General features: G+C 42.3%; 1 protein-coding gene across 3 annotated transcripts in view; it reads right to left on the reverse strand.

Moving 5' to 3' along the window:
* The window catches only part of kif5b (kinesin family member 5B), a 99,198-nt gene that overhangs the window by 8,345 nt on the left and 68,034 nt on the right, over positions 1-22,819 (reverse strand). For all 3 annotated transcript variants that reach the window (XM_033045376.1, XM_033045395.1, XM_033045386.1), the window contains exons 17-25: positions 19,673-19,790; positions 18,001-18,062; positions 17,782-17,891; positions 16,709-16,810; positions 15,498-15,558; positions 15,315-15,386; positions 8,923-9,027; positions 3,198-3,414; positions 2,393-2,531 (exon numbers count right to left, since the gene is read on the reverse strand). In XM_033045376.1, coding sequence (XP_032901267.1) covers positions 2,393-2,531; positions 3,198-3,414; positions 8,923-9,027; positions 15,315-15,386; positions 15,498-15,558; positions 16,709-16,810; positions 17,782-17,891; positions 18,001-18,062; positions 19,673-19,790 — 986 coding nt within the window. The remainder of the gene's footprint in view (positions 1-2,392; positions 2,532-3,197; positions 3,415-8,922; positions 9,028-15,314; positions 15,387-15,497; positions 15,559-16,708; positions 16,811-17,781; positions 17,892-18,000; positions 18,063-19,672; positions 19,791-22,819) is intronic.

Here is a 22,819-nt window from a genome sequence, read left to right on the forward strand (position 1 = left end):
TTCTGTCCTGGGCCTCCTCCATTGCCACAGTGAGCACCACCGGTAATTGGAGGAGCAGCACCTCATATTCCACTTGGGCAGTCTGCATCCTGGTGGCCTGAACATTGACTTCTCCAATTTCCAGTGGCCTTTGCTGTCTCCCCCCTTTCTCAGCTCTCCCTCAGCCCTCTGGCTCCTCCTCTTCCTTTCTTCTTCCTGCCCCCCCCCCACCCTGCATCAGTTTGAAGAAGGGTTTCGGTCAGAAACGTTGCCTATTTCCTTCGCTCCATTGATGCTGCCGTGCCCGCTGAGTTCCTCCAGCAATTTTGTCTACCTTCGATTTTCCAGCACCTGCAGTTCCTTCATGATCAAAACTGTATTCTCTCTCCTTACATTCAACTTCCGGTAGCATCCTCAATATCTGAGGACCTTCTCTATAGCCTAGATATCTCTTTGAACTATTTGAAACAGTCCACAATAATTCAGTTGAGGACTGAACAAGCAGATTCAGTCAATGGACCGCAGAATACCCATCCTCTGTCCATTGCACAATGAAATGTTGCCATCCTTCCTTTCAATTTTACAGTGCCCTCCATAATGTTTGGGACAAAGACCCATCATTTATTTATTTGCTTCTGTACCCCACAATTTGAGATTTGTAATAGAAAAAAAATCACATGTGGTTAAAGTGGACATTGTCAGATTTTACTAAAGGCCATTTTTATACATTTTGGTTTCACCATGTGGAAATTACAGCAGTGTTTATACATAGTCCCCCCAGTTCAGGGCACCACAATGTTTGGGACACAGCACTGTCATGTAAATTAAAGTGAAACCAAAATGTATAAAAATGGCCTTTAATAAAATCTGCACTTTATGTGCACTTTAACCACGTGATTTTTACTATTACAAATCTCAAATTGTGGAGTACAGAGGCAAATAAATAAATGATGGATCTTTGTCCCACACATTATGGAGGGCATTGTGCATGGGCCTTTGCTATGCCTGCCTTATTGTTGGTTACATCAACCAGTTGTTGTTCCAAATATACACTAGCATCATCCCCCAACTTTTTCTCCGCCACATTGACGACTGCATTAGGGCTGCCTCCTGCACCCGTGCAGAACTCATTGATTTCATTAACTTTACCACTAATTTTCCACCCTGCCCTCAAATTCACTTGGACTATCTCTGGCACCTCTCTCCATTTCTTGATCTCTCTGTTTCCATCATAGGAGACAGACTATCGACTGACGTCCATTACAAACCTACCGACCCCAGTTATCTGGACTACACTTCCTCCCACCCAGCCCATTACAAAGGCACTATCCACTACTCTCAATGCCTCCATCTCCACCGCATCTGCTCCCTTGGTCTTTTAATAAACGTGATTCCCCCCCTGCTGTCATAGATGGATCCCTCACCTCGATTCTCCTACTATGGGCAAGAGGCTCTGTGTACCTACCTGATCTGTTCCTCTCGTGATTTTGTACACCTCCAAGATCACCTCACATCCTCCTGCACTCCAAGGAATATTGTCCTAGCCTGCTCAACCTCTTCCTATAGATCAGGCCCTTGAGCCCTGGCACCATTCACAGGAGATACAACTGTCCCTGTACCTCCTTCCCTCAGAGCCATCAGGAACCATAGCAGTCCTTCCAGATGAGACAGCAGTTCACATACACCTCCTTTAATCTCATCTACTGTATCAGGTATTGCCAATAACATCAGTGAGACCAAGTGTAGACTTGGTGACCGTTTCACCGGACACTTATGGTGAAGGCCTACTAAGGACCGCTGACCATTCTAGCTCCTCCCATTCCCACACTGACCTTGTTGTCCTCGCCTCCTCCATTGCCAAATTGAGGCCACACGCAAACTGGATGAAGACCACCTCATATTTCGCTTGGGCAGCTTGCAGCCCAACGGTATGAAGACTGAATTCTCCAATTTCAGGTAACGACATAACCCTCCCCATCTCCTTTCATCCCCCATATAAACTCCTCCCCCCATGCCCCACCTGGACAGCTATTTCTGCACTCTCCTTCCACCTACATTCCTTCCTAGAGCTTCATAAATTTGCATCTCATCAATCCTTTTGTCTCCACACACACACACACACTGAAGTGGCCCAACCTCGAACATCATCTCCTAAGATTCTGTCTGGCCTGCTGAGTTACTCCAGCACTCTGCGTCTTACTCAAGCAATATTTCCACAATATACATACATTGAAGTCAGTTTATATAATCAGTTACTCCAGATTGTTGTCTCTCTCTTTGGAATGAACCAGCATCTGCAGTTCATTTTTACTTTATGATCAGTTTTGCCTTCAATAGCACTGAAACATATTGGATTCTGTCAAATCAGTTACCTCATCAGAACCCACGCACAAGTTTTTCATGAGATACGTACAACTTATCTGATTTTACACCTCCACCACCTCCACGTACAGCGACCGCTTGACTGTTCTGGAAGAATCCACCGCCCCCACGAATTGCACTTGGATGAGTTGGTGATGCCATTGGGGGTTGACCAGGACGAATGGGCTTAGCTAAATTAAAAAAAACAAAGTATTAACTACTTAAATCTTAGTTCATAAATGATAGTAGAATAAGGCGATTCGGCCGATCGAGTCTACTCCGCCATTTAATCATGGTTGATCTATCTCTCCCTCCTAACCGTATTCTCCTGCCATCTCCCCATAACCTCTGACACCCGTTGACGACCAAAATATAATTTTGTACTTAACTTGCTATAAACTCTCTTCCCAATCCAGTCGGCCCGCTGTCTGCTCCCATCCCTCTCCTTTCATTCCTGTAGCCCTGCAACTTGTTCTCTCTCCCATGCCAGTCAACCACCCTTTGATTATTTTGCTGCTTACCTAACTAAGGGATATATTACAGCGGCTAATTTATCTAACAAAAAAGCCTTTGGACTGTGGAGGAAACTAGTAGTTACTGCCTTACAGCACCAGACACCTGGGTTCGATCCCGACTACAGGTGCCGTCTGTACGGATACTCGCATATATAGATCATATGTACACATACATAAAAAACAAACACTAATAGTGCAATAATAGTCTATGTAGTGCAGAGCTTATTTGAGGTTGTAGTGTTCACTAGCCTAATGGCAGTTGGGAAGAAGCTGTTCCTGAACATTACAGTTTTCAGGCACCTGGAATGGCACTTCTACACGAGTGTAATATATCTAACGTACCAATCTGTGCGGAGTGCACTCTCCTTGCCATGTTCTTTGCTCGCACAGCTTCCTTGATGCGATCCACTTCCTGCTGGTAGCGTTTACGATCTCGAGCTGCATTCTCCTTCGCTTCCTTCAATGCGGACTCCAAAGCCTTGACCCTTTCAGCTGTAGCTCGGAGGCGTTTCTCCAGTTTTGGAAGCTCACACCGAAGGTCTGCATTGTCTCGTACCAACTAAAGTTAAATATAACAACTTAATATTACAAATGAAAAAACATGATCAGACTGCATCAAGACCGCAGCAAATTGCAATGTAAATGCAATGAATTGCACAATACCAACCTTCATCAAAAAGGTCGCAACAAATAACAAATTGACTGAAGTCATCGGATATGGGGAGAAGGCAGGAACGGGGTACTGATTGGGGATGATCAGCCATGATCACATTGAATGGCGGTGCTGGCTCAAAGGGCCGAATGGCCTACTCCTGCTCTTATTGTCTATTGAATTTAGACTTTCAATTAATGTATAAACAATTTAGAACTGCAAGAACCCTTTGAGTCTGTAGAAGATATTTAATGGCAAATTCCAGTGTCAATAGCATTCCACAAGATTATTCCTTGACTAAGTTGTTTCATTAATCACAAATAATAGAAAATTAATCGGACTTGAGGGCCTTTTCCCTAGTAGCAATCTACATAGAAACATAGAAAATAGGTGCAGGAGTAGGCCATTCGGCCCTTCGAGCCAGCACCGCCATTCAATATGATCATGGCTGATCATCCAACTCAGTGTCCTGTACCTGCCTTCTCTCCATACCCCCCGATCCCTTTAGCCACAAGGGCCACATCTAACTCCCTCTTAAATATAGCCAATGAACTGGCCTCAACTACATTCTGTGGCAGAGAATTCCAGAGATTCACCACTCTCTGTAAAAAATGTTTTTCTCATCTCAGTCCTAAAAGGTTTCCCCTTTATCCTTAAACTGTGACCCCTTGTTCTGGACTTCCCCAACATCGGGAACAATCTTCCTGCATCTAGCCTGTCCAACCCCTTAAGAATTTTGTAAGTTTCTATAAGATTCCCCCTCAATCTTCTAAATTCTAGCGAGTACAAGCCGAGTCTATCCAGTCTCTTGCGATCCAGCGCCAACAATATTTTCCCAGTCTACCTGCAAATTGAAATCCACCATGTAACATTTGCCTTGCTTACATGTCATTTCTATTTCCCGATGTCAATTGTGGTCTACATGCTGACTACTATTTGGAGGCCTGTATATAACTCCCATCAGGGTCTATTTACCCTTGCATTTTCTAAACTCTACCTACAAGGATTCCGCATCTTCTCATCCTATGTTGTTTTTTTTTACTAAGGATTGGATTTCATCCTTTACCAACAAAGCCACCCCACCCCTCCGCCCATCTGTCTTCTTTTTCGATAGGATATGTATCTTTTTGTGTTCAGCTCCCAGCTCGGACCCTCTTTTAGCCACGACGCTGGTGCCCACAACGTCATATCTGCCAGTTTCTCACTGTGCTATAAAGTCATCCACCTTGTTTTGTATACTGTGTGCATTAGGATACAACACCTTCAGTTCTGTATTCACCACCCCTGTTTTCAAATTGGCCCCAATGGTGCCAGATGTTAGCTCTTATCCCTTTCATGTCCTATTTCTTATTCTGGCACTAAAGTAGGTAAAGTGACACTTGGTGGTATCGTAGATGGAGAAACTGGTTATCAAAAATTACAGCAGGATCTTGATCAGTTGGGCATGTGGGATGAGGAAGGAATAATTATTGCCATTTAGTGCGAGGTGTTTTTTGGGAAGCCATCTTCACAGTGACACGGTGGGCCAAAGGGCCTGTTTCCACGGGTTCTCTCTCAACTGGACACTGCTGGAAAATGATGCTGGATAATGATGCTGGATAAGTAGAAATGGGAAAAAAATATAATGGATGAACGGTATATGTTATTGCGTCGGTCTTCACAGAGGAAGACACCAGCAGCATGCCAGAAATTGAAGAGAGTCAGGGGGCAAAAAAGTAGCTGTAGAGTTTGTGGAGGTATTGGTACTATCTTTCAAGAATCACTAGATTCAGGGATGGTTCCAGAGGACTGGAAAATCACAAGTGTAACTCAACTATTTAAGAAGGGGGTGAGGCAAAAGACAGGGAATTATAGGCCTGTTATGCTGACTTCAGGGGTTCGTAGATTTTTAGTCTATTATTATCAAGGATGAGGCTTCGGGGACTTGGAAGCGCCTGATAAAATAGGCTTATCAGCATGAATTTGTTAAAGGGAAATCTTGCTGACAAATAAGTTGTAACTGTGAGGAAGTAACAAGCAGGATAGACAAAGAAGTATGTAGGAAGGAACTGCACATGCTGGTTCTGCAGTTGCTTCCTGCACAAAGACAAAGAAGAGTCAGTGCATGTTTACTTAGATTTTCAGAAGGCCTTTGATAAGATGCCACATGTGAGGCTGCGAAACAAGATAGGAGCCATGACAATAGAGGCAAGGTACTAGCATGGATAGACAATTGGCTGACTGGCAAAAATCAAAGATTGGGAATAGAAAGGGGCTTTTCTGGTTGGCTGCCGATGACTAGTGGTGTTCTGCCGGGTCGAAGTTGTGTCCGATACTTTTCATGTTCTATGTCAATGATCTGGATGATGGAATTGATGGGCTGTTGCCATATTTGCGGATGATTCAAATGTAAAGTTGGAAAGTTACTAGAGTATTCTGAGGGATAGGTTATACGGGCATTTGGATTGGCAAGGGCTGATTAGGGATAATCAGCATGGTTTTGTACATGGGAGGTCGAGTCTCACAAATCTGATTGATTTTTTTGAAGACCTGACCAAAAAGGTCGATGAGGGTAGAGCTGTAGATGTTGTGCACAAGGTTTTCAGTAAGGCGTTCGACAAGGTTCCCCATGGTAGGCTGCTCTGGAAGGATAGATCGTATGGGAATCAAGGAGAAATAGCTGAATGGATAGTAAATTGGCTCCATGGAAGGAAGCAGAAGGTGATGGTGGAAGGTTGCTTCTCAGACTGGAAGCCTGTGACTAGTGGTGTGCCTCAGGGTTCGGTACTGGGCCCGTTACTATTTGTCATCTACATCAATTATTTGAATGAGAACATACAGGGCAAGATTATCAAGTTTGCTGATGATACAAAAGTGAGTGGTTTTGCAGATAGTGAAGATGGTTGTGAAAGATTGCAGAAGGATCTGGATCGATTGGCCAGGTGGGCGGAGGAATGGTTGATGGAATTTAATACAGAGAAGTGTGAGGTGTTGCATTTTGGGACGTCGAACAAGGGCAGGACCTACACAGTAAATGGTAGGCATCTGGGGAATGTTGTAGAGCAGAGGGATCTAGAAGTGCAGGTGCATGGTTCCTTGAAGGTCAAGTTGCAGGTAGATAAAGTGGTCAAAAAGGCTTTTGGCATTTTGGCCTTCATCAGTCAAAATCATGAGAGGAGTAAATCGGGTAGGTGCACAGAGTCTCTTGCCCAGAGTAGGGGAATCGAGGACCAGGTGACATAGGTTCAAGGTGAAGGGGAAAAGATTTAATAGGAATCCGAGGGGTAGCTTTTTCATACAAAGGGTGGTGGATGTATGGAACAGGTTGACAGAGGAAGTAGTTGAGGCTTGGACTATCCCAACGTTTAAGAAACATGGATAGGACAGGTTTGGAGGGATATGGACCAAGCTCAGGAAAGTGGGACTAGTGTAGCTGGGACATTGTTGGCTGGTGTGTGCAAGTTGGGCCGAAGGGCATGTTTCCACACTGGATCACTCTATGACTCTTAATCCTCAGAATACTCTCCAGTAAATTGCCTACCAGATGTTTTAAGCTCACTGGTCTTTAGTTCCTAGGCTTGTCCTTGCAGCTCTTCTTAAATCAAGGCACAAAATTTGCTACACTCCAGTCTTCCAGCACCTCACCCATGTCTAATGATGATTCTTATCTCTCTGTCAGGTTGCCTAGAATTTCTCCTCCCTGGCTTCTCACAGTGTCCTAGGATATATCTGATAATGCTCTGGAGATCTATCTACCTTCATTTGCCTTGGGATGTCCAGAATTTTCTCGATCGTAATACAGACTGTCCTGAAACTATTTCCATTAACTGTCCCGGGTACCCCAGTTTTCATCTCTTTCTCCATGTTAAAAACAGGAGAAATACTCATCGAGAACCTTGCCCACCTGTTGCAGTTCCACACAGAGATTACTGCTTTGGTTTCAGGGGGCCCTTTTCCTTTCTCTTAATGTACTCATAAAATGTCTTTCAAAGGTATCAAAGGTATTTTATTAGTCACATTCACATACACCTGGGTGTTGTGAAGTGAAATGCTTTTTGCCATTTTGCAGCACATAAAAAAAGAATACAGACATAACATCAATGAGAGTCTTAAACACATACATCCCCCCACAATGGCTCCCACCATGAGGGAAGGCACAAAGTCCAGTCCCCAACCCCAGTTCACCCATAGTCGGGCCCATTGAGGCCTCCACAGTTGCCTCTACAGAGGCCCGATGTTCCTGGCCGTCCCAGAGTCCTCCCAGCGGCCTGGGAACCCTTTGGATTCACCTTCATCTTATCTATCAGAACTATATCCTACCCCCATTTTTACCCACCTGATCTCTTTCCTATGAGCCTCAGTCCTCCAAACATGCCTTGAGGGGGGATACCCTTGATCCAAGCTAACTAAACCAGGCCTTACCTTTTACTGTCCTGACCAGAGCCTCAATTTCACATCATCCAGGCTACCATACACCCACCTGCCTTGCCCTTCACTCTAACAGAACCATCCATGCCCTGAACTCTCACCATCATCCTTTTGTAACATTAACCCCCTCCCCCTTCTTGCTCTCCTGAGTGTGCTCCTCAGTGGCTGAAACTGCTCCAGGGATTCCTGCTGCCTCTACCTGCCTCCTCCTTTTTCCTGATAAAAGCCTCAATTTCTCTCATCATTCAGGCTTCCTTCAGGCATCATTCAGGCTTCTACCTGCCTTGACCTTCATTAACATGGACCACGCATGACCTGAACACGTCATCACATTAAAAAAAAAAAAAAATCCCACTTTCTGGATGTTCCTTTGACCACAAATAACCTACTCCAATCAACTTTAGTAAGCTCCTGCCTAATACCATCAAAGTTGGCCTTGCCTAAATTCAGATTCTTAACTTGTGGGCCCACCTCGTCTTTATCCATAACTATTTTAAAGCTAATGGAACAGTCATCACTGGTCCCAAAACTTTCCTGTACACATTTGACATTGTCTAAACCCTTGGCACTATGACAGTCCCAGTCTATATTGGGAACGTTAAGATCATCCTGCAATGACAACCTTTTCAGTCTCACTGCTGCCTACAATCTCCTGGCATATTTGTTATTCTAATTTCCATTTACTATTTGGGTGCCTATAGTGCACTCCCAACAAGGTGATCATGCCCTTTCTATTTCTCAGCTTCACCCATATAGCCTCACTGGACGAACCATAGGGCTACATACACTCAAGAAAACTTTGGGAACAATATTTAAATCCTTTTTTAAATGGGCATTTCACGTTGACAACAGATCTTGGGAGTTCTCACTTCATCCATCATTGCAGCCTGAGTTTTAAAAGATAATCCTTTATAAACCTCCAATTTGGCACAGCCCAAATGGAACTGATCACCAAATTAATTACAAAAGTAGATAGGTGGATGAGGAACTTTAATGCTTTTGACGCACCTGTTTGTGAACCTTGGTGAGCTGTTCAAGGTTGTTTTCAAGAAAGGAGATCTTTTGCTTCTGTGCAGCGCTCCCACCAGTATCGTCAGAATCCATTTCAGCACTCTGGAGATTCAAAATATTTTAAAACAATAATATAATGATTTACAACATCAGGTAATTAAAACATTTTGCACACAAAAACTTTTATCACAGGAAAATAGTTTCAATGAATTATACCACAAAACACGATCAACAAACTCAACATAACTGAAGCTGAATTAGCATTAATCATTAAGCCAACTATGAAACTATTATAATGGGATTAGCCTCAGAGGCTTGTTGGGTCACATTAGAATTGAACCTCAGTAACCAATGGTGTAGATAGCAGATCGAATGGAACTACAATGGGCACAACTTTCCATGACTGTGCAGTGAATGCATCTCACTTCATCAGCAATTACTTCCATCAGCATTATATAACTACGTGGAGCATTGCACAAAGCCCCATGGTTCAAACATTATACACCCCATAGGGCCCTGTTCACTTATCATTTTCTCCCAGAATATTATTCTAATTTCCACCCTCCCCCGTACCCCCAAACGCCTCTGCCCTAATGTGCTCATCTAGATTATCCATGCCAACTACTATTTGAGTTTCACAACTTCAACACTCCTTTGGATAAAGGCGTTATTTCATTCTCAAATAAAAAAATCTTTCATAAGCTCCTGCATTAAGTTCTCTTATCAAACTATTAATTTTAAGTCCTGTATTTGGTCATACCTCAATCTTCTTGCTTCAAATAAAAGAGCCTAATCTTTTCACAAAGGGTGGCGACTTTCTGGAAATCCCCTGGGTGGCAAGATCATTGGGGGGTATTTAAAGAGGAATTTGATAATTTTTTGAAAGACCAGGGAATTAAGTGGCACAGAAGATGAGAAAAGGCCTGGAAGCAGTTCAGTCATGATAATATTGAACGCAGAAGAGCAAGCTTGGAGAGCCAAATTGCCCGCTTCTACAATCATTTTATGTTCCTTCGGTCAATCTGGTACTTTAATTCTATGATAGTTCTACATTGGGTTTTAAGTGCCCCTAAAACTGAATCAAATAGTGACTAACTGGTCAGAATGTACCATAAGTGTAAGTGTAAATTGTTCCTAGTGTGTGTAGGATAGTGTTAATGTGCGGGGATCGCTGGAGTAGGTGGGCCGAAGGCCCTGTTTCCGCGCTGTATCTCTAAACTAAACCACTTTTGGGGGTGAAAAACAAGTCATTAATACTGTTCTTAATACATCCAGTGAAAGTATTTCAATTCCTGTAAACAAAGTGAGCATGGATTACTTGTAAAATTGCATGGCCCCAACAAAGACTGACAAAATGTACAGTTAATCCACGTGCCAATGCTGAAAACCCCCATCAACAATAAATGAATACATCCAAACCAAAATTAACTGCAGGTCAAATTACATAGATTAATATCCCTATATATAGTAATAGCCCTGTCCCACTGTACGAGTTCATTCAAGAGCTCTCCCGAGTTTAAAAAAAATCAAACTCGTGGAAGCACGTAGAATGTACGTAGCGGGTACGTCGGAACTCGGGAACGTCTCTTAGCTACTCGTAACGCTAACGGCAGGGACTCGGGAAATGCGATAAGCCCGGGAAGACTCGTGAAGATTTTTCAACGAGAGCCCAGAGTGCCTACGAGCGGCCATTACCGTAAATCTCAGAGTTCAAATCAGGGGAAACTCGGGAGAATGCTTGAATGAACTCGTACAGTGGGACAGGGCTTTAACCCTCCTCAGTTATAAACCAGATTGTAAACAAAATGAAGTAGGTTTACATTGAGCAAAAATAAAGCACATATCTCACTCATAAACCAAAAAAGTACAATTTTGGCAATTGTACAAAAAGGGTAATGTTTTATTTTTCCCAAGTAATAGATTACATGTGACCTCTAGTGGTATCAAATAATTACTGCAGCAACAGTTGGGCTGTGTGCGCGCAATACTTCAAGTACAACAATGACAGCCGCATCAGTGGTCCTTGGATGCTGTACGGGAGAAACAAGCTGTGTGAGTAAGCAAAGCTTCCAACAAAGGCAAAACACCAACTACAAGAGGAAAGGTGCTTCCTGGCTCCCTCGAGGGCCTCGTGTTGGGTTCTCTGGTGAATCTCTGCTCTGCCTGTGCCAGCACAGTTTTCTCCAGTGGCTGTGGGTAAGATTCTTCCAGTTCAGTGGGTGTTGATTTTGTTTTGAAAATTGACTATTTTGGAATCGGGTCATTAGTAGCAAGGACAGCATTTATTACCCATCCAAAACTGCCCCCATAAAGTTGGTGGTAAGCCACCTTGGATCACTACTTTTGACGTATTTGGTGTATTGCAGATTTGTAGTCACCCCAATACAGGAAGGATGTGGAGGGTTTGGAAAGAGCACAAAAGTGCCTAAATTCGAGTTGTTTTCTCTGGAATGCCAGAGGTTGATGGAAGATCTGATGGAATTATATAACATTCTGAGAGGCATAGATAAGGTAGACAATCAAAACCTTTTTTCTATGACAGAAAGATCAAAACACTAGAGGGAATAGCTTTAAGGTGAAGGGGCAAAGTTTAAAAGGAATAGAAACATAGAAAATAGGTGCAGGAGTAGGCCATCCGGCCCTTCGAGCCTGCACCGCCATTCAATATGATCATGGCTGATCATCCAACTCAGTATCCTGTACCTGCCTTCTCTCCATACCCCCTGATCCCTTTAGCCACAAGGGCCACATCTAAGTCCCTCTTAAATATAGCCAATGAACTGGCCTCAACTACCTTCTGTAGCAGAGAATTCCAGAGATTCACCACTCTCTGTGTGAAAAATGTTTTTCTCATCTCGGTCCTAAAAGATTTCCTCCTTATCCTTAAACTGTGACCCCTTGTTCTGGACTTCCCCAACATCGGGAACAATCTTCCTGCATCTAGCCTGTCCAGCCCCTTAAGAATTTTGTAAGTTTCTATAAGATCCCCCCTCAATCTTCTAAATTCTAGCGAGTACAAGCCGAGTCTATCCAGTCTTTCTTCATATGAAAGTCCTGAATGTGCCATGCTACTAGGGATGGTGATGGAGGCAGTTACGATAGTGGTGTTTAAGAGGCTTTTGAATAGGCACATAGATGTGCAGTAAATGGAGGGATACTTAAAGCACACGGCATTGGGGGTTCAGTATTGATGTGGATAGAGAACTGGCTGGCAAACAGGAAGCAAAGAGTAGGAGTAAACTGGTCCTTTTCATAATGGCAGGCAGTGACTAGTGGGGTACCGCAAGGCTCAGTGCTGGGACCCCAGCTATTTACAATATATATTAATGATCTGGATGAGGGAATTGAAGGCAATATCTCCAAGTTTGCGGATGACACTAAGCTGGGGGGCAGTGTTAGCTGTGAGGAGGATGCTAGGAGACTGCAAGGTGACTTGGATAGGCTGGGTGAGTGGGCAAATGTTTGGCAGATGCAGTATAATGTGGATAAATGTGAGGTTATCCATTTTGGTGGCAAAAACAGGAAAGCAGACTATTATCTAAATGGTGGCCGACTAGGAAAAGGGGAGATGCAGCGAGACCTGGGTGTCATGGTACACCAGTCATTGAAAGTGGGCATGCAGGTGCAGCAGGCAGTGAAGAAAGCGAATGGTATGTTAGCTTTCATAGCAAAAGGATTTGAGTATAGGAGCAGGGAGGTTCTACTGCAGTTGTACAGGGTCTTGGTGAGACCACACCTGGAGTATTGCGTACAGTTTTGGTCTCCAAATCTGAGGAAGGACATTCTTGCCTTAGAGGGAGTACAGAGAAGGTTCACCAGACTGATTCCTGGGATGTCAGGACTTTCATATGAAGAAAGACTGGATAGACTTGGTTTATACTCTCTAGAATTTAGGAGATTGAGAGGGGATCTTATAGAAACTTATAAAATTCTTAAGGGGTTGGACAGGCTAGATGCAGGAAGATTGCTCCCGATGTTGGGGAAGTCCAGGACAAGGGGTCACAGCTTAAGGATAAGGGGGAAATCCTTTAAAACCGAGATGAGAAGAACTTTTTTCACACAGAGAGTGGTGAATCTCTGGAACTCTCTGCCACAGAGGGTAGTCGAGGCCAGTTCATTGGCTATATTTAAGAGGGAGTTAGATGTGGCCCTTGTGGCTAAGGGGATCAGAGGGTATGGAGAGAAGGCAGGTACGGGATACTGAGTTGGATGATCAGCCATGATCATATTGAATGGCGGTGCAGGCTCGAAGGGCCGAATGGCCTACTCCTGCACCTATTTTCTATGTTTCTATGTGCAGGCAAATGAGTAGTTTACCTTTTAATCTCTAATACATACCTGGTAAAGAATAACATTGCACGCACCAGATCTGGTATGAATGGAATGTGTTAGAGATGAGAGTTGGCAAACAAGTCATTGGGGCATGTGTTTTTTTTTTAAGCAACATTGGATAAAGCACCACAAAGAGTTTTTTATTTTACAGTTTTTAATTGCAGGGCGGCTCCCTAATTTTACTGTTTTTATGGAGTTCAGGTTTTTGGTTGCTGCTGGAAAGATATGGATACCAGAAGCCATTCACGTCCAGGAGAACCAAGAGGGCTGCTAGTATTAATATTTCAGTTTGAGAAGTTGGCAAGATACCATCAGCTCAAGCAAGGCAACGTTGAGCTGTGAGCTTCTAGGGTAAGATCCCAAAGGTTGGTTCAGTCATAAGCTTCTTGTGATCACTAACTTTAAACTTTGCACTGCACACGTTTCAAGAGGCGCATATAGGAAGTTGATACTTTTAGATTTCTTACTAACATTTTGAATGTGCTGCTGGTTTTATTACCATTCCTACATAGTGAAACCTTGCTGTGTACAAACTGGTTTCTGCATTCGCCCGCATAATTGTACTATAACGAGACAAATATATTAAATCTAAAGCATTTACGATATTCTGAATTTGGAATAAAGCAACTTACAAATACAAGCACAGAAAATGCTGGTAGACTACTTCTCACCCTGCTTCCTGTAAGGACTCTATCCCCTACTCCCAATTCCTCCGTCTACACCGCATCTGCACCCAGGATGGGTGCTGGAGTCCAGGGCATCGGAGATGTCCTCATTCTTTAGGGAACGGGGGTTCCCCTCTTCTATTATAGATGAGGCTCTCACCAGGGTCTCCTCTATATCCCGCAGCTCCGCTCTTAGTCCCCATCCCCCCACTCGTAACAAGGGCAGAGTCCCCCTTGTCCTCACCTTCAGTTGTCACATACAACATATAATCCTCTGACATTTTCGCCACCTCCAACGGGATCCCACCACTGGTAACATCTTCCCATCTCCTCCTCTTTCTGCTTTCCGCAGAGACCGTTTCCTCCGTAACTCCCAGGCAATTCGTCCCTTCCCACCCAAACCAACCCCTCCCCGGGTACTTTCCCTTGCAACCGCAGGAAATGCTACACTTGTTGCTTTGCCTTCCCCCTTGACTCCATCCAAGGACTCAAGCAGTCTTTCTAGGTGAGACAGAAGTTCACCCGCACCTCCTCCAACCTCATCTACTGTATCCGCTGTTCCAGGTGTCAACTTCTTTAAATCGGCGAGACCAAGCGCGGGTTCGGCGATCGCTTCGCCCAACACCTCCGCTCAGTTCACACTAACCAACCTGATCTCCCGGTGGCTCAGCACTTCAACTCCCCCTTCCGTTCCGAATCTGACCTTTCTGTCCCGGGCCTCCTCCATTGCCAGAGTGAGGCCTAGCGCAAATTGGAGGAACAGCACCTCATATTTCGCTTGGGTAGTTTACACCCCAGCGGTATGAATGTTGACTTTCCTAATTTCAGATTGTCCTTGCTTTCTCCCTCCTTCCCAGCTCTCCCACAAGCCTACTATCTCCACCTCTTCCTTTCTTTTTCCCCACCCCCCTGACATCAGTCTGTAGAAGGGTCTCGACCCGAAACGTCGCCAATTCCTTCTCTGCATTGATGCTGCCTCACCCGCTGAGTTCCTCCAGCATTTTTTTCTACCTTTGATTTTTTTTCCAGCATCTGCAGTTCTTTCTTGAACAGAAAATGCCTGAATAGCTGAACAGGTCAAGGAGCAAATGTGGGAAGAGACACCAAGTGATTATTTCAGATAAAAATCTGACAGACTGTGCATTACCAGAATTTTCTGTTTTTGCTTTGATTCGCCAGTATCTGCAGCTTTTTGGTCTAAACATGGATACCATTCCATAAAATTTCTGATAAACATGCTTCTGTAAGTTCATTTAAATGACTGAAGAGCCAAAGTCTAAACTTTAATGGACAAATAAAACAAATGCCTCCAGTTTGAACACCAAAATGGATTCCCATCATGTTTCAAACGTGTACAGACAGTGCCTGGAGATAAGATAGTCATTTGCATACCTTTTTGACTCTCGTGGCCAAGTCTTGAACAAAAAGCTTCCTAAGATTATGGAGTGTCTGGAGCTCTTTTGCCTAAAGAGATAAACATTAGAACGCGTCAATGAATTTGTGCACAATAACTTGATTGGACAAATGCATACTTTAAAAAATAATTGCAAGAAGTAGATCTCTAAGTTCACTTACCACAGTCTCTTCAAGTCCTTTGAGGTCCTGCCTTGCTTGCTCTCGCCGATCCTGCATAATACTAAAAGCAGTACAATGTTTTATTTAGAACACACATGATCACATGAGTGATGACATAGATACATAGAAAATAGGTGCTTCGAGCCTGCACCGCCATTCAATATGATCATGGCTGATCATCCAACTCAGTATCCCATCCCTGCCTTCTCTCCATACCCCCTGATCCCTTTAGCCACAAGGGCCACATCTAACTCCCTCTTAAACATAGCCAATGAACTGGCCTCAACTACCTTCTACGGGAGAGAATTCCAGAGATTCACCACTCTCTGTGTGAAAAACGTTTTCCTCATCTCGGTCCTAAAAGATTTCCCCCTTATCCTTAAACAGTGACCCCTTGTTCTGGACTTCCCCAACATCGGGAACAATCTTCCTGCATCTAGCCTGTCCAACCCCTTAAGAGTCCATGTTACATGGACTTTCAATGCCCAAATCTAATGGTTTTTAAAAATAAATAGAGATGCAACTGAATTTTTGGTACATTACAATCTATTAGCAGTGGCGGAGGACACCAATACTATGCTTGGCCAGGCCGACCCTGCAACGCCACCAGGACAACTGACCCTAATGGTCAGATCAAGATCCCTGCACTTACAACAACTGGGACTTGAAAATGACGCCAATCCGGCGACTCTGTACACTGCCTCAGTGTACTACTGCCATACACTTGTACGGTATCTTGAGATGCTTATCTAATATTTATCCAACTGCTTATGTATAGTAGGTAGCCACAGAATGCTGGAGTAACTCAGCTGGACAGGCAGCATCTCTGGAGAGAAGAAATGGGTGACGTTTCGTGTCGAGACCCGTTTTCAGACTCAAAGTTTGAAGAAGGGTCTCGACCCGAAACGTCACCCATTCCTTCTCTCCAGAAATGCTGCCTGTCCCGCTGAGTTACTCCAGCATTTTGTGTCTACCTTCGATTTAAACCAGCATCTGCAGTCCTTTCCTACACACGCTTATGTATAGTGATACTTGCACTGAACTGTATACAAAAATGAATTTCAATGTACCTCGGTACATATGATGAAGTACCGTACTACAAGAAATATGTGTACTATAAATTATGATAATTTACAACAAAGAGTCACGACTTAAGAAATAATTTTCAGCATGCATTGAGTTTAGATATATTACTCCACTCCACTACTTACGTTAATTCATGTAATTTACGACTTTTCTCCTGATCCACACTTTTTAGCTTTTCATGCTCTACTTGTAGCCGTTCCTGCTCCAGCATCATTTTCTGATTTTGACTGTATCAGTTTGGAAAGGAACATACATTCAATTCACATTAAAGTAGTAAATATTGCTATTTAAGTTCAAATCATAGCTAATATACCAGTTATATATAGTTATTCTGATCATAGTTCAGATGACAGGATATTTAAAATCTCGGCTCCTGTAGTGTCTGGCAGGTGAATCAATCAACTTCTTGCACTACTAGATTATTTTTTTCATTAAAACAAAGATAAGAACTGTAAGATTCGTTCAGCAAGGCCTGTGAAGTTTCAATGCTATTGGCTGGCATTAATCCAACTGTAAAAGACCACTGTAAAGATTTAGAAATTGTCCTGCTTGCTTTCCCAAAACAATATTTAGCTCTCATTGGTGATAAATTTACCACATGGATTGGGAAAATTACTGAAGGAAATGCATGTACAGAATAACTTTATACATGCAAAAATCTTCCACATCAAGTACAGTCACCTCTCATTGTTTGTGGGGGCTACTTTCTTGAAAAGCAGCATGTATTTCAAAAAATGGGTAAATTAAACATATTGTTATTTTAAGAATATATCTAAATGGTACAGGTTAGGGGGGGAAGTCATATAACTATCCACATTGCACAATAAATAGTTCATTTATGACTGCCATCATTCACACTACGGATGCGTGAAATAGAGCAACTCGAAATGAACACTAGAGCAATGAAGACACACAAAGCAAAGACGGTGCGGACAAAAACTAAGAAAGCGTTAGCAGTAGTTCACTACATGCCATCACTGCTGTATTGCACCGTACCTTGACAGGCATCGCGTGTAACTACGCTGCCAGGAGCAAATTTGTATGCATTATTTTAAAAATAAGAGCTTTGGTAATAATCAAACAAGTGCATTATTCCAAAATTCATACATCAAACACACATGAAAGGAGAGGTGGCTGGCTGTATGTGTCTAGAAATTTTATGTGCATTAAAAAATAGTTATTAAGTTCTGAAACATACTCTTGAAGATCAGTGATGAGTTTCTCCTTCTTTTCAATCTCATCCCGTAAACTGCTGATCTGTTTTTGGTGAGTCTCACGGTGGCTCTGCATTTGCTGCTCTACAGCTTGCTATAAAACATAGATGGAAAGATAAAAATGTTATTTTCCATCTAAATCTGAATAACCATAGGTAAATGTTTCAAAAGCAAGAGTTAATTTGCAGTTTCAGTGGTATTACCTTCACTTCATTTGCAGTCTGTACTTTGTTCAAGTGCTCCTTTTCCATTTCATGTACTTTTTCTATCAATTTATAATAAACAGCAATAAACATATTTCCATAATCTCAACACTTACTTTGATTATAACCTTAATTTAACAAGCTATTTAAAAGTGCTTAACTACACAAATTGTATGCATACCATCAAATTTCAAGATAAACTTATCCGAAACCAAAAATCTGAACTTAGGGGAGGTTTCTGGCCCCTATTTCACTCTGCAATTAAGTAAACTTAACTTCTTAACAAACTTGGTCAGCTTGCTACCAACTTAATGACATGACATTTAGCAAATCGATAGGGGCAAATGGTAGGGCACTAAAGAACGTTGATTGTAAGACCAAGATATTTAAGCCCATAGTTCACTGGAAGTGGCATAGGGTGATGAAGACGGAATCATGTTTGTTTGCCTACATAGGCCAGGGCATTGCAAATAAGAATGGGGGTGTTTTTCTACAACTTTACAAAATCACCTACAATATTGTGTCGAGTTTAGGTTGCAAAATTATAAGAAGGTTGCAATTGCACTGGAGTGTGAACAAGGTTGCCTGGATTTGAGGATTTAGGTTATAGGGAGACACTGGGCTTGTTTTCCCTGCAGCGAAGGAGGCAGAGTACTAACCCAATAGAAGCATAAAAGTTTGAGAGATGCCTAGAAAGGGTAGCTGGTCAAAATAATTTCCCTATGGTAGTGGTATAAAAATCAAGAGGACACAGGGTTGCTAGAGGAAGGAGTTTTTAAAGGAAGGTTGCTAGAGGAAGGATTAGTTTTTCTTTTCTTTTACACAGATTGCCTCTGGTTGATATCCAGAACATGTTGCCTATGTTGGAATTAGATATAATTACTACAAATGTGGTCATACCAACATCCTCGTTGCACTGTAACATTCCAACTCCTATACTCATGTGTGCAAACCCCTTCATCATCATCTTGCTACCTGCGACGCCACTTCCATGAAACTACGTACCTTTATCCCTAGGTTTCCCCTTAAAGTTGGGATTCCTCTCATCATTGCCATTCCCATTATTCATTCATATACCTCCCCCATGCCATATTGTCCCATATATTCCTCAGGCATTTAGCTTTATTCAAAGCCTCAATGTGTGGTGAATTTCAATAATCTTCTCTAACTAATGCCAGATCTCTGCATTGCCGGACAGATTGCTCTGTTCTCCCCTGGAGTGAAGGAACTATGGATGGAGGTGATGAGTGCAAGTTAAGAGACATAATGACATTATTTTTTTTTAAATTTATAACACGTCAGGCCTCAGTTGAGGATATAGTTCTTCTGAAATCTTTGGAATTTTCTACCCCATAGGGGTCTGGAGATTTAGTTATTGAGCTCATTCAAAAACATGATTGCAAGACTAATGGATATACAGGTATCGAGGGACGTAGGAAAATGGCACAGCGTTGAAGATTACCCATGACTTGATGAATGATGGCTTGCTCCTATTCCTAACCCACAAATTCTAGCATATTACTAATTTCTGACAAGGCAAATATTTTATTTGTAGATATAACAGTTAGAACATTCATTCTGTAGATAAACTTAAAATCTTGAATGAATTTTGTATCTGGAAAAAATATTAAGTAAACCAGGAAGATCAGAGGGCTGTGAACCTTGCACATACCTTGCGCTTGAAGCTTCACCAAATCTTCATTCAATGAATCAACAGACTCTTCCAGATACCTCTTTTTGTGCTCAACATTTTGCAAGTATTCAGTGAGCGACTTGATCTTTGCCTCGTGCTAGGATCATTGATAAAAAAAAGTTTGGTTTAACTTGAAGGTAAATCTAATATTGCCATACTGCAAGGAAAAATAATGCTACACAGTCAGATGTATTTCCTTTCTAGGATATTTCTACCAAATGAAAAAAATGTTATCATTTAATTTATTAACAATTAACTTTTAAAACAAAAATAGTATTTTTTCCTCCCAGGGTGTGGTATTCCAGATCTAGATGATACATGTTTAGAGTGAAGGGGGAAAAATGTAACGGAAATCCAGGAGGTTAGTTTTTCCACAAGGAGAATCGTATCATCTGTAATGAGCTGCCAGAGGAGGTGATAGACACAGATACAATTGCAATGTACAAAGCCATTTGGACAGGTAATTAGATAGGAAAGGGGTAGAGGGATAATATAGGCAAATATTACTCGCATAGATAAGACATCACGATAGGCAAGAACGAGGTGAGCCAATAATGCCCAGTTCCGTCCTTTGATTCTATATAAAATAACTTTTGTGGACAACAGAGAGACGGATTACAGCAATAAATAGATAGTAGCCATGCAAATGGTTGAAGGGTAATAGGAATCACTTCTAAAAATGCCCACTTCCTCAAATTTTGTACATAGATTTTTAAAAGCTTGTTCAATGACATGGAACATTGAACAGTACAGCACAAGATACAGACCTTTGGCCCATGATGTCGATGCCAACCATGCTACCAAATTAAACAAATCAATCTGTCTGCACATGGTTTATTTCCCTTCATCCCTTGTCCTGTTCATGTATCTACAAAATGCCACCTAGATATTACTGTCGCATTTGCTTCCACATTCTCTCCTGGCAGTGAATTCTTGGCTTCTTCTTGCATAAATAAACCTGCTTTGTTAACCGTTAAACTTTCTCACTTCATGCTGTGTGTGCCCTCTGGTATTTGACTATTCCACAATGAAGAGAGAGTGTATATTGTTGTGTATTAATGTCAGAATAGCATTTACTGACGTTTCCCAAAATGGTGGGATAAAACCCATTTTCTTCATAGTTGTGGCATCATGCAGATAACAGGCATTTAAAATACAACCCAAGAAATGAACAATGGAAAAAATGCACACATGATTTATATGGGAATTAGGAAGGAAGACCCTGGGACACAAGATATTACGAGTTCCATTGAGGCCTATACAGCACTCCAACTCTACTGAAAGAAAATGTCACAATTCGAAAGTTTACTTTAGTTGATGCTTTCTTTTAATCTATATTCTCAATTTGCAAATGTCTTTTCAAATAAAACTGTTGCAGTTCTCCAGTAATTGGGTAAGCCATTGTCAGTTTTTAAAAACCAAATGTAAGAGCAGATCAATATGCAAGTTTCCCTCCAGCCCCTCCTTGGGTGGACGGTCGGTTGGTCTGGGCCTTATGTCAGGGGACAGCGGCTGGCCTGGGCGGTGGGCAGCCGACAACGGGGGGGAGGCAGTATGATGGCACAGAGGTAGAGTTGCTGCTTTACAGCAGCAGAGACCAGGATCCGATCCTGACTATGGATGCTATCTGTATGTAGTTTGTATGTTCTTCCTGTGTACGTGTGGGCTTCCTCCCACACTCCAAAGACGGACAGGTTTGTTGGTAAATTTGGCTGCGGTAACAATTGTAAACTGTCCCTAGGCTGTATGAATACACTGGTGTACGGGGATCGCTGGTGGGCATGGTCTCGGTGAGCCGAAGAGACCGTTTCTACGCTGTATCTGTAAACTAAACTAATCAGAAACATAGAGTGTAAGATTCCTGAAGAAAATAAAAATCATACCGATGAACATTTCCCAGGAGTTTTAATCCACCTTGCTTCATAGAGTAATCCCATGGTCCTCAAATAACTGGGGAACTTGACAATTCACCTTCTTCAGTAAGACACGGTTTTTGAAGATCAAGACCTCACAGCTGTTATAAAATGCAAGGTCTGCCAGAAAGCAGTAATTCCTGCTTTTCTGCATTTTTCTAAAACAACGAACATCAATAGCAAATGCATCACAGCACTGGGGAGTTACCAATAATGTTGCCTCCATAAAATATTACAAATCTATTGGCAGGATAGGAGAAAAGGCTAGGAGTCCTTTCCAAAACCAATATTCTCAGCAGTGTGGCCATAATTACCCACTCAGCTTGACTGGGCAACTGAATCAGACACGCATTCCAAGCTCAGCCATGGCAAATGATTACCAGTGGACAAAGGGGGGAAAAAAAAAGAATGAAGGACATTCTCAATGCCTCCTTCATAAGAACTCCTAGTGCACAAGGAACTTCGGTATGCTTATCAGATTATCGAAGGATCAGAATAAATGGCAGAAGCAGTAAACCATCTCCCAAATTACCCACACAATCAGTCAGGCACCATGGCAGTGTGTACACATTGACCTCATCAACCACCTCAGAACACAAAGAACGGGCGTGTAAGCTAGTCATCCCTGATCCTGAGGGACTGTACAACAAGAATAGAAAAATGGAGTACGAAAGCAGAAGCAGTACGAGTTTGCCCTGAAGCATGTCTCTAAATTGATAAATGGCTTAACCGAAAAAAGAATGACAAAGAAAGGATTGGGAGGTCTGACTAAATGTATATAGGTTTCAACCTGGCATTAAAGCAAAACAGGATGAGGAACTCTATAAACAAATGTTTTTTCATAATTTCCCCTCACTAACATCAAGCTTCAATGCAAACATTTGAGTGGCATTTTCACTGTCGACTGGGACCAAAGGCAAGAGAGCGGAAAATGTAAAACAAAAATCACGAACCAACTTGAACTTATTTGAATCAAGGCATCAACTGAACATGAAAATTGATCGTGACATTTGCCCGTGCCATAATTCTGCTGTATGATGGATTATTACAGTTCAGAAGTGACATGTTTGTGCCAATCAATGGATTTAAATAAATGCTGGCATTATCAAAGGTAGAAACAGAACATTTTGACAGGAGCGACACTGAATGCGTTAATTATAATCATTTTGTTGAACTACTTTGCCATCAAAATGCCTCATGTATTTTGACAATA

This window comes from Amblyraja radiata, chromosome 2, assembly GCF_010909765.2.
Source record: "Amblyraja radiata isolate CabotCenter1 chromosome 2, sAmbRad1.1.pri, whole genome shotgun sequence".
Classification (NCBI taxonomy): domain Eukaryota; kingdom Metazoa; phylum Chordata; class Chondrichthyes; order Rajiformes; family Rajidae; genus Amblyraja; species Amblyraja radiata.